Below are 13,166 nucleotides of genomic sequence, written 5' to 3' on the forward strand. Positions count from 1 at the left end.
AGTTTTCCATCAGGTGTTGCTGTGAAGTTGATGTATTGTCACGTCTCACCGTGGCAGTTAGTATCTAAGGGCTGTGTGCCTGATTGAATGTCCTCTCCACTCTGGTACTGACACAGTGAGTCAGCCCCTGTACACAGCTCTGTGGTGATGGATTATGCACCTGCAGCTACTGGTACTGCTGAGACTCCACCTCAACCCACAGAGCACACAGGGAATATTAGCTACCCTCTTAATCCTGACACGGAGACCATTGGACCGAAACGCCTCATCTATGTGAAACACTGCTATAGGATAAGAGTGACATACTGTGTATAGCACAAACACATACATCTGGACCTGTTTTTCAAGGCTGTTTTGAGGCTATTTTTGCATGCTGTGTACTTATTTCAAACATGTGCACAGTTGTTAATTTTATAATGATCCTGGAAAGGATGCAGCTGTACATCGTAGGGTGCTATTTAAACTCTATTCAAAGGTGAGAAAAAGGCCTTTCAGACTTATAATAACTAATTAAACAGAATAAAATACACACTAAGAAAAGGCCTTGCTGAATTAATAATGAAGCGAGTGCATTAATATCCAAAACGAATACAAAGAAGGGCCTTACCTAGCCATCCCGAGCTGGAGTTGGGCACACACATGTCTGTCTCTGCACTGGGCAGCACAAAGCCCACCACAAACACCTCCACCCCATCCGACATGAGTGCCAGCCCGAGCACCAGGAACAGCTGCCACTGGAACCTGCCGTGGCCACACTCCTGGATGATCAGCTCATATTGCTGGGCCAGCTCCTCCTCATCCGCCTGCCTCTCCTGTTCCAGCTCGCCACGGTCCTTTGTGCCATCAGACATCGGCTTCCCCAGTGCCACCTGGCCCTGCTTCTTGTCTCCTGCGGATGAGGGGATGCCCTGGTACTCGCCCTCATAGATCTCGTCCTCGTCGTCGTGGCCCTCTGTAGCATCACTTGAGCCCTCCTCATTGTCGGGGTAGCTCTCGCCGTCCTGCCTCGGCGGGTTCTGGTAGAAATCCTCATCTTCATCCACCTCGTCCTGGAATCGAGTGTAGTTGCGGTGAGAAGAGTACTCATCTGTAGCACGGTCTACCGCCTTGTTGACTTTCTTTGTTGCGTGCTTTTTGGCCTCCTTGACAATGTCCTTGGCCCCCTTAACTAGGGAAGTCCTATTATTGTAAGTGTCCTCCATTTTGGCTCCAAAAGTAGGCCTTTGCAGGGGTGCTGATTGTGGCAAGAAGTAGAAGAAAGAGGGAAGAGAGGGGAAAAGGGGCAAATGTAAAGGCGAGTTAGAGGAATGGTGAGATCAGTGGGTCTTGGGATGTGGGAAGGAAACTCTTGAGTCTGCAGTCACCACAGGAGATAAACCACAATGGCTGTGGCAATCATGGACCAGTCTGAAAGACAGGGGGGAAGGGGAAGCAACAGACAGATTTTAAAAAAGAAGAGTCGAGAAGCATCAGAGTTTAAAGAGAAATAAAATCAGACACAAGAGATGCTCATCATGTCCGCCCACTATCATTAACTAACCTGTTAATCGTTGGCTTTTCTGCATTGCCCCAAATTTCCATTCAAAATAAAAATTCATTCTCCAAAGGCTCTCCTAGTTTGTTCTACATCTCATGAGTTGCCCTCAGTTTTTGAAGAGATGATTATTTGAAACAGAGATGCTGAACCTGCTGACTCATGATCAGCTCTGTAAAGCAGGAGCTAATAAACAAACACTCTGCCCAAAAATCAATTTGTCCCCAATAAAGACCCGGTTCATTAAAACGGGAGCGACGATCCAACTGGAACGGCACTGTCATTTTTAATCCAAGTAAAGACGGGAGGATAGGAGGAATGACCGTGAGTGGATGCACAGACAGACACAGTGTAGAAACAATCACAGACAAGAACTATTCTCAAATAAAGTGCCTGAAAAGCTGCACAAATATATATGTACCTGCAAAAGGCACACATACCTAGAAAGAAGATCTCTCACTCCTAAACATGTCGTGCACATAAGTGAGTGTGAACACACATGGGCGCGGGGAAGCCACTTCCCATCTCTGCAGACTAGTGATGGGAGGGAGACCCCAGCTTAAACGCTAAAATGATGTATCATGATTTCATGTGAGTGCTCCGCTCTCATCATCAGCCAGGTTAAACAAATCAAAGAATTTCTAAATTTCTCTTAAATTACAAAACCCTGAATTGCTCTTTTTTTTTATTATAAAACATTTGCAGATGCTATGGAGTGCATATTTATGAGCAGGGTGGGGATGGTCAGAGCCGTCCAGTGTGTGGGGTTTCCATGTGACTACGAGTGGCTCGCCACAGCCTCTAATGAACACTGAAGCCTTGTCAGGAGGACACAAATCACAGGGCCGGTTCCAGCTCCTATAATGCAATTTTACTGGGCAAAATGACACCGCAGTTTCAAGGTGACTCTACTAATCCCTTTTGGCGCATACGATAACTTCTGTGGTTACGAGCGTGCTCCCTTTTCTGATAATTTTTAATGCCTCCATTGACACTGGTGCTTCCTCAGATAAGGACGCGCATAATCAATCTGTCTCCTTTGTCAAAAAATAACATACAAAGGGCTGAGGTTGTGGCATCAGTTTCCTAGTTTCCCCCAAACGGCTCTCCTTGAGCATTTATGCATGAAAACATCAAAAAGTAAAAATGAATTGTGAATTCCTCAGAAGGCTAACACCTTGCAAGGAGCAAGTCAAAGTTCACAGGTGTCAGAGAACCATTTATTTCTTTCAGGACTGAGTCGTGTCAGCCATCACACAGGCTCTTACCTAAAACGGGCACACGCAGGCGCTGCACGAGGCTGCCTGTCAGAGAATCAATGGAGTGTATGGTGAGACACGCTGTCAGTGGTGATGAGGCTCAGAAGACACCCGAGCACAGAGGCAACCGACCTCACCTGACCGCAGCTGAAGAGACCCCGATACCGGAGACAGCAAGAGCAATCGCATTCTAGCTGGGGAAACCACCAACTCTGCCTAACCTAAGTTTTCTGTTTTATTTTATTTCTACGCGATCTTCTTTATTTTTTGCAGTTCCTCTGATATTTTATGTAGGTTTATATTTTAGGCATGTTGATTTCCTCATAACACTTGGCCATCTCAACAGCCACAACATCAAAACCACTGACAGGTGAAGTGAATATTTTTGATCGTTTTATTGTAGTGCAGTGGTCTGCTGGGAAAACTTTTGTCCAGACATTCATGGGGTTGGATACTTTGGATGGCTATGGCACTCCCCAATGGCAACGGCCAAGTGCCAGACAGCACATGGGACCCCCAGAGGTAACTGTTCCCTGCTATTAAAATAAAAAGAGCTAATATACTGTGCTGCTCTGAACCATGAGAGGGTGGCTGAAATTAGGCCTGGCTCTGGCGATACCTCTTGTCTGCATGATGGATGGTGGCCCTGCTTTTCTTAGACCTCTTTAAAATAGTAAAAGAAAATAGAAAAATCGCTAGGTCAAGTATCACTTGGCCTTTGAATTTCATCTGCCATGGACATAAAGACAAACTGAGAGATTAGTGTTTCAAGAGATTTATCCATGCGTCCAACTGAGGACAGCTAATCTCAGAAGGAGGGGGGGATTAGTGTTATTATCCAGAGTTTGTGTGTTTGATAAGCTTAATGCATTTAAACATACTGCTGTTGCTTACCGTGAAACATTTGTCATAAGTGGCACAGTGATTAACCCAAGCAATGTGAATTTTGACAGAAAACAAAAAGATATTAATTACACGAGATTACACAGTAATGATGACAATAGTAATAAACAGCCTCAGTGAAAACAACCTAAAACATAATGAACCAATTATCAGCACAGTGAGGGCTTCCTACTCACATTGCACTTTGTCAAAAGGATTGATGTGAGTGTTGGAACTAATCAACCGCGAGTCCAGCGGCCGACAAACAGACTGAGCAGGCACAAGCAGGTTGTTAGTACAAAATAAAAGGATCAATTTCTGTCCCTGGATTTCAGGTTCCCTGACCCACAACATCTTGTGGAGGCAAACACTTAATGTACTTGAAATAAAATCAATAGTGACCTTTTTGTATATGTGTGCTTATTTAGTACAGACTTTGTCTCTTTCACAGTACAATGAGTAAGTAGAATGACGCAAAACAACGAGGGCTGTGGTCTCCTTCTCATTCTTAAATCTGATTTTATAAGAATCGGTTTTATAGAGTGCACAAGGCAGAAATATATTCCAAAAATGTTTAGAAAATAAAAAGCAAAAGAGGGGAAAAAGTGGCACAGCTATGAGGGCACAATACTGGCACTTCACCTTTTTGACCTGTGTATTTTGTTCACATGAAGTGGACGTATTTGGGCCCCTTAACTCAGAAGAACTTTTTTCCCACATTTTGTAAAATATTTTGAAGATTTAGTGGGTTTTTGTGCTGTTGAAGCACAATCATAAAGACCTCCCATCTCTCAAGTATGACTTGACGGAGAAAGCGACCTTCCCTTTCAAAGACGTGCGTAAGCACTGTGATGGTGTGACCGGTGGTTTGCTCTATTACCAAAAGGAGGAAAGAGAAAAGCAGGTCCAATCGCTAAAGTGGGCAGAGCCACATCATGTAATCCCATAAAAACGGAGAGTCCATGACCTCATCTGGAAGGCAGAAACCCAACCGGCCCGTGACGTCTTAGGAGATTTCATCAAACACTGATTCCATTACTGAGCAAGCGAAGGGGAAGACAGAGGACGATGGCTGTACTGTATAGGAGAAATTGTTCCTCGTGGAGTGTAAAAAAAACAGCAGCTTAGAAGCACTCAAAGATCCACCACAGATCACAGATGATGAATAAAAAAAATATCAATACAAATACACAAAAATGGGTCTGCAGCAAGCTGATTATTTCCTTCTCAAACATGAAGAGCTGCCATTGCTATTATTTAGAATGACTTCAGTCACTGTTATCTCAAGCCTGGAGATTATAAAAAAGTGTCATTCCTTGTTTATATTCTCACATAATTTATATTCTTTTGACTCTTCTTACTTAGACTGAAACAATTAATGTCTCCAGAAATGCATTCAGGAGTGTACAAGCATCGAAAACCTAAAACCTAAAGACAGAAAGAAACCCCTGACTGATCTACACACAGCAAAGTGTGTCGTCTCGTTTGCTTTTCTCTTTCAACTTGATACGTGTTTGATCTTCTTTATGAAATATCACATGCCACTCCTGTCTAGTCCAAACCCTGTCTGCTGGGTCGTAATGATGCAACAATTCATATTAGGTAAGGGATGCAATATGTTACACAGTTACTGGTGACGTTTTACCTTTGCATGGTGCATATGTGTGCTTACAAAAAGATAAATCAAGCCACAATCACACGCACATTTAGGGTAACATGAGAGTGAAAAAGAGGATTCTTCAGAGCAAAACTGCTGGTTTAAACTAAAATAATGATGAATGTGGTGGATATCTACTTTCACGTTAGTCAACAAAATGTTCTGACAGACCTTCTTCTCTCTTCTACACTGTGACATGCATTATCAGACACACTTTGGAGTCCTTTCTTCTTTGCAGCATACAGCAAAACAGTGCAACAGAAACTATCTCCACCTCAAAACATCTTTTTATTGCTGTTGAACTTCAGAATAGGAACAAAATTAGGAATCAATGGGTGCTTGTAGTGGAGACACAGGGAAGAGGATGTTATGAATCCCAGAGAGACTTTTGTTTATCAGGTATATATCGATTTTTAGAAACAATGACAAGTGGGCCATGAAGGAAATTGCCTTCCCGGGTTTCCTCCGTGGCGTGAGCGATAAGCAGAGTTTGTCCTTTCCTTATAAGACTCCTAATTATTCAAAGTAACACTCAGGTATGCCGTTCAGCGGGGTTAGTTACGATATCGGGAGCAGTTAGGAGAACAAAGTGATACAGAAACTGTTCAGATTGCTTTCCCAGAATCAACTCAAAGGTTTATTTGATACACAGCAGTTTATATAGAGAAAAAAAAGGTTCGTGTGTCAGCTTTCCCAGTTCAAACCGGTACAGACTAAATAAGGAAACGTCTTCCTGCCTTCTGAGCAAAGTATCCCTTGTGTAGTTTATCAGTTCAGCTATAATTTATGATCATCCCAGCAAAATACACTCCTAGACATAAAATACAGAGTTCTTTCATTAGTGAATTCTGAAACAAACCACCTAGCCTTTAACGAGCCTTTTCCAGGAGATAAAGAAAAAGGGAGGATGGGAGTAAGGAAGTGGTCTCATCTCTGTGGTGTTTTTGACCTTCTGGTACCAGCTTGTGAGTCTTACACATTAATTCTTGGGTCACAGAGAAAGAGAAAAACAACTAGTAGATCGGCCTTATTGAGTAAAAGTTTTCCTGTATAAAACAATATCCTGTAAATGCTTACCGTGGTATCAAAATATCATAACAGGCCAAACGACTGAATTTTGCAGCTTGCAATCACTTCCATCCAGCGTGTTTTCACTGATGGAGCCCTTCAGTGTTAACCCAGCAGGACTACTACAAGCGGCGTTAGGACTGCAAACAAAGCACTCTGCCACAGATTTCCAGTTCACCGGCTGTGCGCCTGTCAATCGCTCGCTGCCTCTTGAGGTACAATTCATGGATGAGTCAGTTGCCTACTCCCGCGTCCTCTCCTCTTTTTGGCGGCAGTGCAGAGTGCTTTAACTGCCCCAGGGCAGGTGGCTGGATTGCAGTACAGCGTGAACAGTCCACAGTCAACAAACCCCAAAAAAGCTCGGCTCATGCCAAGGACAACTATTTTATGATACCACAAAGATGGGCACACCAGCTCATGAGCCGAAAGGAAAACTAAACAGACTTTATTCGAGTATATCTGACATAGATTTGACTAAATCTCACAATCTAAGACACACTGAAACCGGGGATGAATCCCCACTACATCCCATTAGTTAATTATGCTCGCAGCCTACTTCAGGATAATTTGCCTTTACTCTTATATGAGGCAAATGTGAAGTCAGGGAAATAATCCCAACTTTTAACCATTCAATCATGAACTCGTGAATACAAAATAACCTGTCCCTGAGTCGCAGCTTTCATTTTAGTCAGAAATATCACTGAAAATGTGCTAATAAATTGATAGTCGCACGTGTCTGTGTGTATGTGTGTGTTTGTGTGTCCCCATATTAGATACAAAAGGCGAAAAGAGAATTGCCTAACTCGGAAGTCTTACACTCAGCATGTTTTCAGGGTGGGAAAAAAAAGTCATTACTTACCGTCATTTATGGCGAGAAAATTGGACCGAGCTGATTGTGAGCCATTGCACCGGACTCTGCTTTTGCTCTCGGGAAAAAGAAAAAAGAAGAAGGAAAAAAAAATCTTGTGGGCTTTTTACTGTAGAATAGGATCAGAGGAAACTGCCGGCGCACGACTGTTTTTCTTTTTCTTTTTTTTTCCTCTCTCTCTCTCTCCCTCTCTCTTTCTTTTTCGATGCGGTCCTCTCTCGCTGCAGCACTTCAGGGAAAGGAGAGAGCGAAAAACAGAGGTGGTGGTTGGGGAGAGGGAGGGCCGGTGTAATCAATAATTGTATTTCATTGAGTGATGCGGGTAATTCCGTCTGATGGAACAATCTAGTTAGGTGACTGACGCGCAGCACTGCAGCGCATGAATGCTAAACAGATGAGAAAGGTTTGCGCACATTCACTGTAGGGCAGCCCAGTATGTTCGTGTGTATGCGAACTACTTGCTCAGTCTTGGGGGATAGTTACAAGACACAGACTGTAGGACTTGTGGGAGTTGACGCCTGCCCATTTGAGCCGAAAAGATATGTTTAAGGGAAAGTTTCCCACTTCTTTCGAAAGACAAGTTGCAAAAATACCCCGACATCTAAATTCTGTGAACAGCAGAGATTCTTGCAACTCAGCTCCCCTCCGTCTGTTCTCAGAGTTAACCATTTTCATAAAAGTGGAGCTGTGTGGGAGCTCACCTTGGTTATGCAGAGTGGATCCTGAAGCCGCACAACGCATTTTAACGAAATCTCGCCTCTGTCCGTGGTGCTGACCGACCGACTCCTCAGCGTTTACCTCAGATAACTTCTCAGAAAATGGTCGATATGTTGCAAGCACAATCGTACTGTGAGCCACACATCTCTCTGAAAGTTATTCGCAAACATCGTCGCTAAAGTACTTTTATAGTCTGTCGCTTTCAGGACATGCGGAAGCTGTGGAAGAAAATCTGTAGTTTATATAGTCAGTACAACTGGTGCAAAATTATGATTGACTGCAAAAAAGTGCATTGTAAACACGAAGTATCAGGTGGGTTTTTTTCCAATCCCACACCTTTTATGCTGTTTGATCATTATCAGTACTTATATGCATACATAAACACACACAAGTCTGCATCCAGTAGTGGCAATTCACAAACCAAAACAACAGTCCACTAACTGCACACCCTGAGATTAACACTCCCCCACGTCCCTACACTTGGTAGAAATGATATCTTCATATTTGTTTTTAAACTGTGTAGTTGATGTTTGTGATATTATGAGGGAAAACAATCAGTGCCCACTGAATAATAACATAGATTAACAATAAAATAATCTGAAGTTCTACAAATGTTGGGAACTACTGATTATTCTTGTTGGGAGGCAATTCAGCGACTCACACATACAGCTGGAGTACTGGGGACCCCTGCCAAAGGCTTGTCTGTCAGTTTTAACAGATCTGAACCATAATTAACTTAATCCTTGTCCAATACCCCACCTCTTCACCAGGTTTCATGAACTTTGGTGAAGTAGTTTATGTGTATATTTGCCAGTTCAACAAACAAACGGCACTGAGAATGAAGCCAAACAGACACACAAATATGCACACAGTCCACATCACCAATACATTTTTTATTCAACCCTTTTTATTGCACTAACACACTGTTGTCTTACTGGCATCAACTGTCACCATATTATCTTACCCAATTTGATTTGATTTTGGATTTAATCAGGCAAGGGAGAGCTTTATGAAAGGGTTTAAATCAAGAAAATGAATCATAAATGAACTTCAAACCATGAACTTTACCTTACAAAATAAGGTGCATTAAAATAAAAAGAAGTGCTGTGACAAATTGTAAAACTGATTTTCAGCTCTTGACCAGTCTTCACTTGGATCACTAATAGGGCAACAACGATGGGGTCAGGGGATCTGATCAAAGTGATTCCCCTGTGAGTGATACTCAATGGATTCCTTAAGGGTACCTTACCAAAATCTTCATGCTTTCCTGATGATCACCAATAAGAGCACAGCAGATAAATCGTATGTTAATTGCAGCGGATTTTCAGTTGCCAGGAGTACTGTGTTTTCCTGTAAGACTGAAGTTCCTTAAAGGAGTGCAGAGGCACAACTCCAGCATAATGAACTCAGCGGACACATGATACAACACTGAAATCTGATCACCTGCAGCCATGCACCGGGAGCCAGAGATGCTCATACTAGTGCAGGTCATAATTTCTGATTGTCTCTCTTGTTCTGTCACATTCTCTGTCAAACTACTGCTTCATGAACAGGTTACTCTGGAAAAGACAACACAAATGGGAAAAGGGTTTCACACTTTAGCATCGATCCCATATCTAAATACACTCTTAACTGCTGTACACAATTTTGCTTAATATTCAGGTTTCACATTTATTTTCATTTCAGCATCCCATTGCTGGTTCTTACTTTATTTGCAAGCTGCTAAGCTTAATTTGACAGTGTGAAGTAACCTGAGCAGTGAGTAAAGCCTTTGAATTCCCAATGCAGTTTGAGCAAGAGAAATGCTAATTTCTTTCATCTCATTAACGACCACAGAGGGACTAATAGTATTGATGAACACCACACAAAGGGTGTGCAGTCCCGTTATAATAATTACATAACCGATCACAGGCTGTTAAGAGATACCGAGGATCTTTAGATTAAGCATGATATAGCAACTGACAGTTCGCTGCTATGTCAGATACTACCCGCAAGTGACTCCTGGAGAAAATGAGGCAAGGGGGGGAAAGAAGGAAAATACAGAGTGATGCAAGCACAGGGATATTCAGCTTTTCAGTATTCACATCGTTTGCAGCTGCAAATTACACCAACAAAACCAGTGAGACACCAGAACACCGTCCACTGCAGAAAACATCTACAAGCAAGCTCTTTGATGTGTTACATCCAGTGCATCTAATTCTTTACTTTCATTATTCAAAAACTTTTTTTTTTAAATCAATCGCTTTTCCTGTTAATACGAAGGACGTGCAGTGAATAGGACAGCCTGGTTGTGCACCGTGACATGTTTGTAACGCTGGCTATGCATCATGTTCAGGACAAATGACAGAGAGTAAGATTTTAAATGATCCACACACTGTGTACTAAAACATGCACAACACAAAAACGTGAAGGGGAACACATACGCACACGCTCAGACACACAAACAAAAAGAAAAGCCTCTATCCTTTTCCTCTGAACTTGATGATTCACAGAAGCAGTGACCTGGGGTTTGGGACACACTCTGCTTTTGATCTGGACTTGAGAAGCCCCCTCCAAGCCCCGAGCCATAAGACTCCATTTACTACTGCTGTAGAGCTGAGGAGCACTTAGCTTAATGTACAGGACAGTAGAATGACACACACACACACACACACACACACACACACACACACACACACACACACACACACACACACACATGCGGATCCTCATGGATTTCAGTATCTTTTATTACAGAAAGCATGATAAAGATGGTGTTTTCCCTGAGCTTTGGACATTTACATGTACAAACAATAGATGTGAATTTAATAAGATCCCATGCTACATGTAAATACAGCCTACTATTCGTGGTAGTTATTAGAATAGTGCCAGTGTTGGACTTTGTCTTGCCTTTGCCTGGCCTGTATGTAGAGTCTATAGGCAAGGTAAGGGATTTTTGTACCACTCTGCTTGTAGTCTGATTTCCACTGACCAATCACGTTTGATCAGGCTTTCGTTGCAGGAAGGTAAGCAGTGTGTGTGGACAACAAAAGAGTGCTTACATTTGCTGAAATTAGTGTGTCAAACACTGACCTTTTATTAGGTTTCAGAAATAATCTGCATTTGTAAACAATGACTACCATTTGAAACAGGAGGGTGCCCCAAAAACATGGCCATTGCCATACTTGGCTTGACTAAGCAATGGGTTCTTGACTGCCCACACTGATATTGACAAATATTGGTAAAAACACCCAACACTAAATTATGAACTTCATCCATCCATTCATTTTCTGCTTGCCCAATTCAGGAACATGAGGGGGGCTGGAGCCTATCCCAGCTGTTACTGGGTAAGAGGCAGGTGACTTAGACAGCTCTATCCATCACAGGACTAACACAAGGAGGCAGACAAGCATTCATACTCATGTTCATAGCTAGAGCCAATTTAGAACCGCCAGTTAGCAAGCATGTTTTTGGACTGTGGGAGGAAGTCGGACAACCTGGAGAGAAGCCACACAAAGAAGGGAAGGTAAAACAACAGGGTCATTGTTTAGTGACTACTTAACAAGGACATACGGCTTGACTCCACCTCCTCAGCTGTACTGCTGCTCTGCTACATGTGCTGCAGACCGAGATCCTGAGACCGTTTGAAGAACTATGCGATGACACAACTGTTAAATTACGTCCTCATTAGTTCTGTTAAAAAATTTACTCGGCTAAATCTGTGAGAGGACAGCATCAAAAAGCTACTTCCAGCTGCTCTCTTGTCACAAGGGGCCGCTCATTAAGTTGAATTTTACACTAGATGTTCTTCCTAACTCAGCCTCAATGGGAATTTGTAGAATTGAACCAGCAACTTTTTATTTGCAAAGCAAGATGAGCCAGTTATATTGTCCCATATATAAGTCTGATATATGGATGTGGTACCTGCTGCATCAGCTTTCCTTGATAAATTACACTGGAACAACTGTCTGCTGCTTATCTTCATCCAGATTATAACAGATGTGGACACTGATGGTAATTGCTTATGTCTTGTGGAGATAGAAGCACTGGTTAACTGATTTAGCCTCCATCTTTTGCTGTCCACCTCCACCGCTCATCTACATTCATACTGCTGACCACTTTATACTAGATTCAGCTTTAGTCATACTGCACGGATACGTTTCGAATTTGATATAAGAAAATCTGTTGACTTGTTGCATCTCATCTGTGTGTAGGTATGTGTTTAGAAGTGCCGGTGAATTTGCTACCTAGAGAGCAAAACAAAAAGACACGGATGTCATTGATAGAGAGATGTGATGGATTAGAGTGGCCCAAGGGGGAAGTCCCGCTCCATCAACATGTAATGAAAACTAATTTGAAAACAGCAGGCAGCGATGAATAACTCTAAGATGAGTTCTGGTAACATTGTCTTCAGTGAGAGGTCATTATTGTCTCATATATGGGAAAAATTGGTTGATAACATTACGATTGATGATAGAACATTAGTTGTTGTCTTCAGGAGTTATGGCTGTCTGTAAGTAGGTCTGACTGAAAATCGATCAAGGGCAGAAACAATTTTACACCAAGTTTGTAATCCACCGTTCCACCATCAGATGCAACAGATGAAATGATGCGTGCTGGACAAAAGAAAAGGGCTGTAATACCATACATTTCTGCAATCTCTTAAATTTAAATTCTCTGGGGGGAAAAATAAAAGTTGAGCAAGGAAAGGCTTGGTAACAAGGTAAACATGCAAAAGCTCAAAACATTATTTTCTCATTTCTTTTCTGTCTACCTTTGCAAGGTCCTGGATAGTCTAACGCAGCTGAGCTAAAATACCAGAGGGAAGAAAGTCAAATGGATTGTGATTATTGTCCTGGAACAGATTGAACAGGCTGTGGGAGAAGAATGTGAGCTGAATCCCATTTCAACACACAAGCCCAGGTGCATTTCTTTTACTGAGAGGAAGGTGAAACTCACAAAAGGGATCTAAAGAAAGCATTTAGGTGGTAATACCGGGTGTAATCTAACCACTTATCAACAGTAGTTTATCACTTTTTTTTCTGCAGCAAAAGAAAAACATTTTGCAAAGAACGGAGATGGTTTCAAATAAGTTGCCTAGATTTTAACTGCTGCTCTGTGTTAGTTAGATTAATTTAGATGTCAGACCTACACTTAACTTTATTTAATCTTATGCAAGATACAATTTACGGGCATTCAAGG

The 13,166-nt window shown here is 42.2% G+C and overlaps 1 protein-coding gene across 1 annotated transcript in view; it reads right to left on the reverse strand.

Annotated features, from left to right (window-relative positions):
* sv2ca (synaptic vesicle glycoprotein 2Ca) overlaps positions 1 to 7,646 on the reverse strand; it is a 30,460-nt gene extending 22,814 nt beyond the window's left edge. The window contains exons 1-2 of the mRNA XM_004544449.5: positions 7,260 to 7,646; positions 608 to 1,407 (exon numbers count right to left, since the gene is read on the reverse strand). Coding sequence (XP_004544506.1) covers positions 608 to 1,202 — 595 coding nt within the window. The 5' untranslated portion in view covers positions 1,203 to 1,407; positions 7,260 to 7,646. The remainder of the gene's footprint in view (positions 1 to 607; positions 1,408 to 7,259) is intronic.
* Between the last annotated feature and the right edge of the window lie 5,520 nt (positions 7,647 to 13,166).

The sequence above is a fragment of the Maylandia zebra genome, linkage group LG12 (genome assembly GCF_041146795.1).
Source record: "Maylandia zebra isolate NMK-2024a linkage group LG12, Mzebra_GT3a, whole genome shotgun sequence".
Taxonomy (NCBI): Eukaryota; Metazoa; Chordata; class Actinopteri; order Cichliformes; family Cichlidae; genus Maylandia; species Maylandia zebra.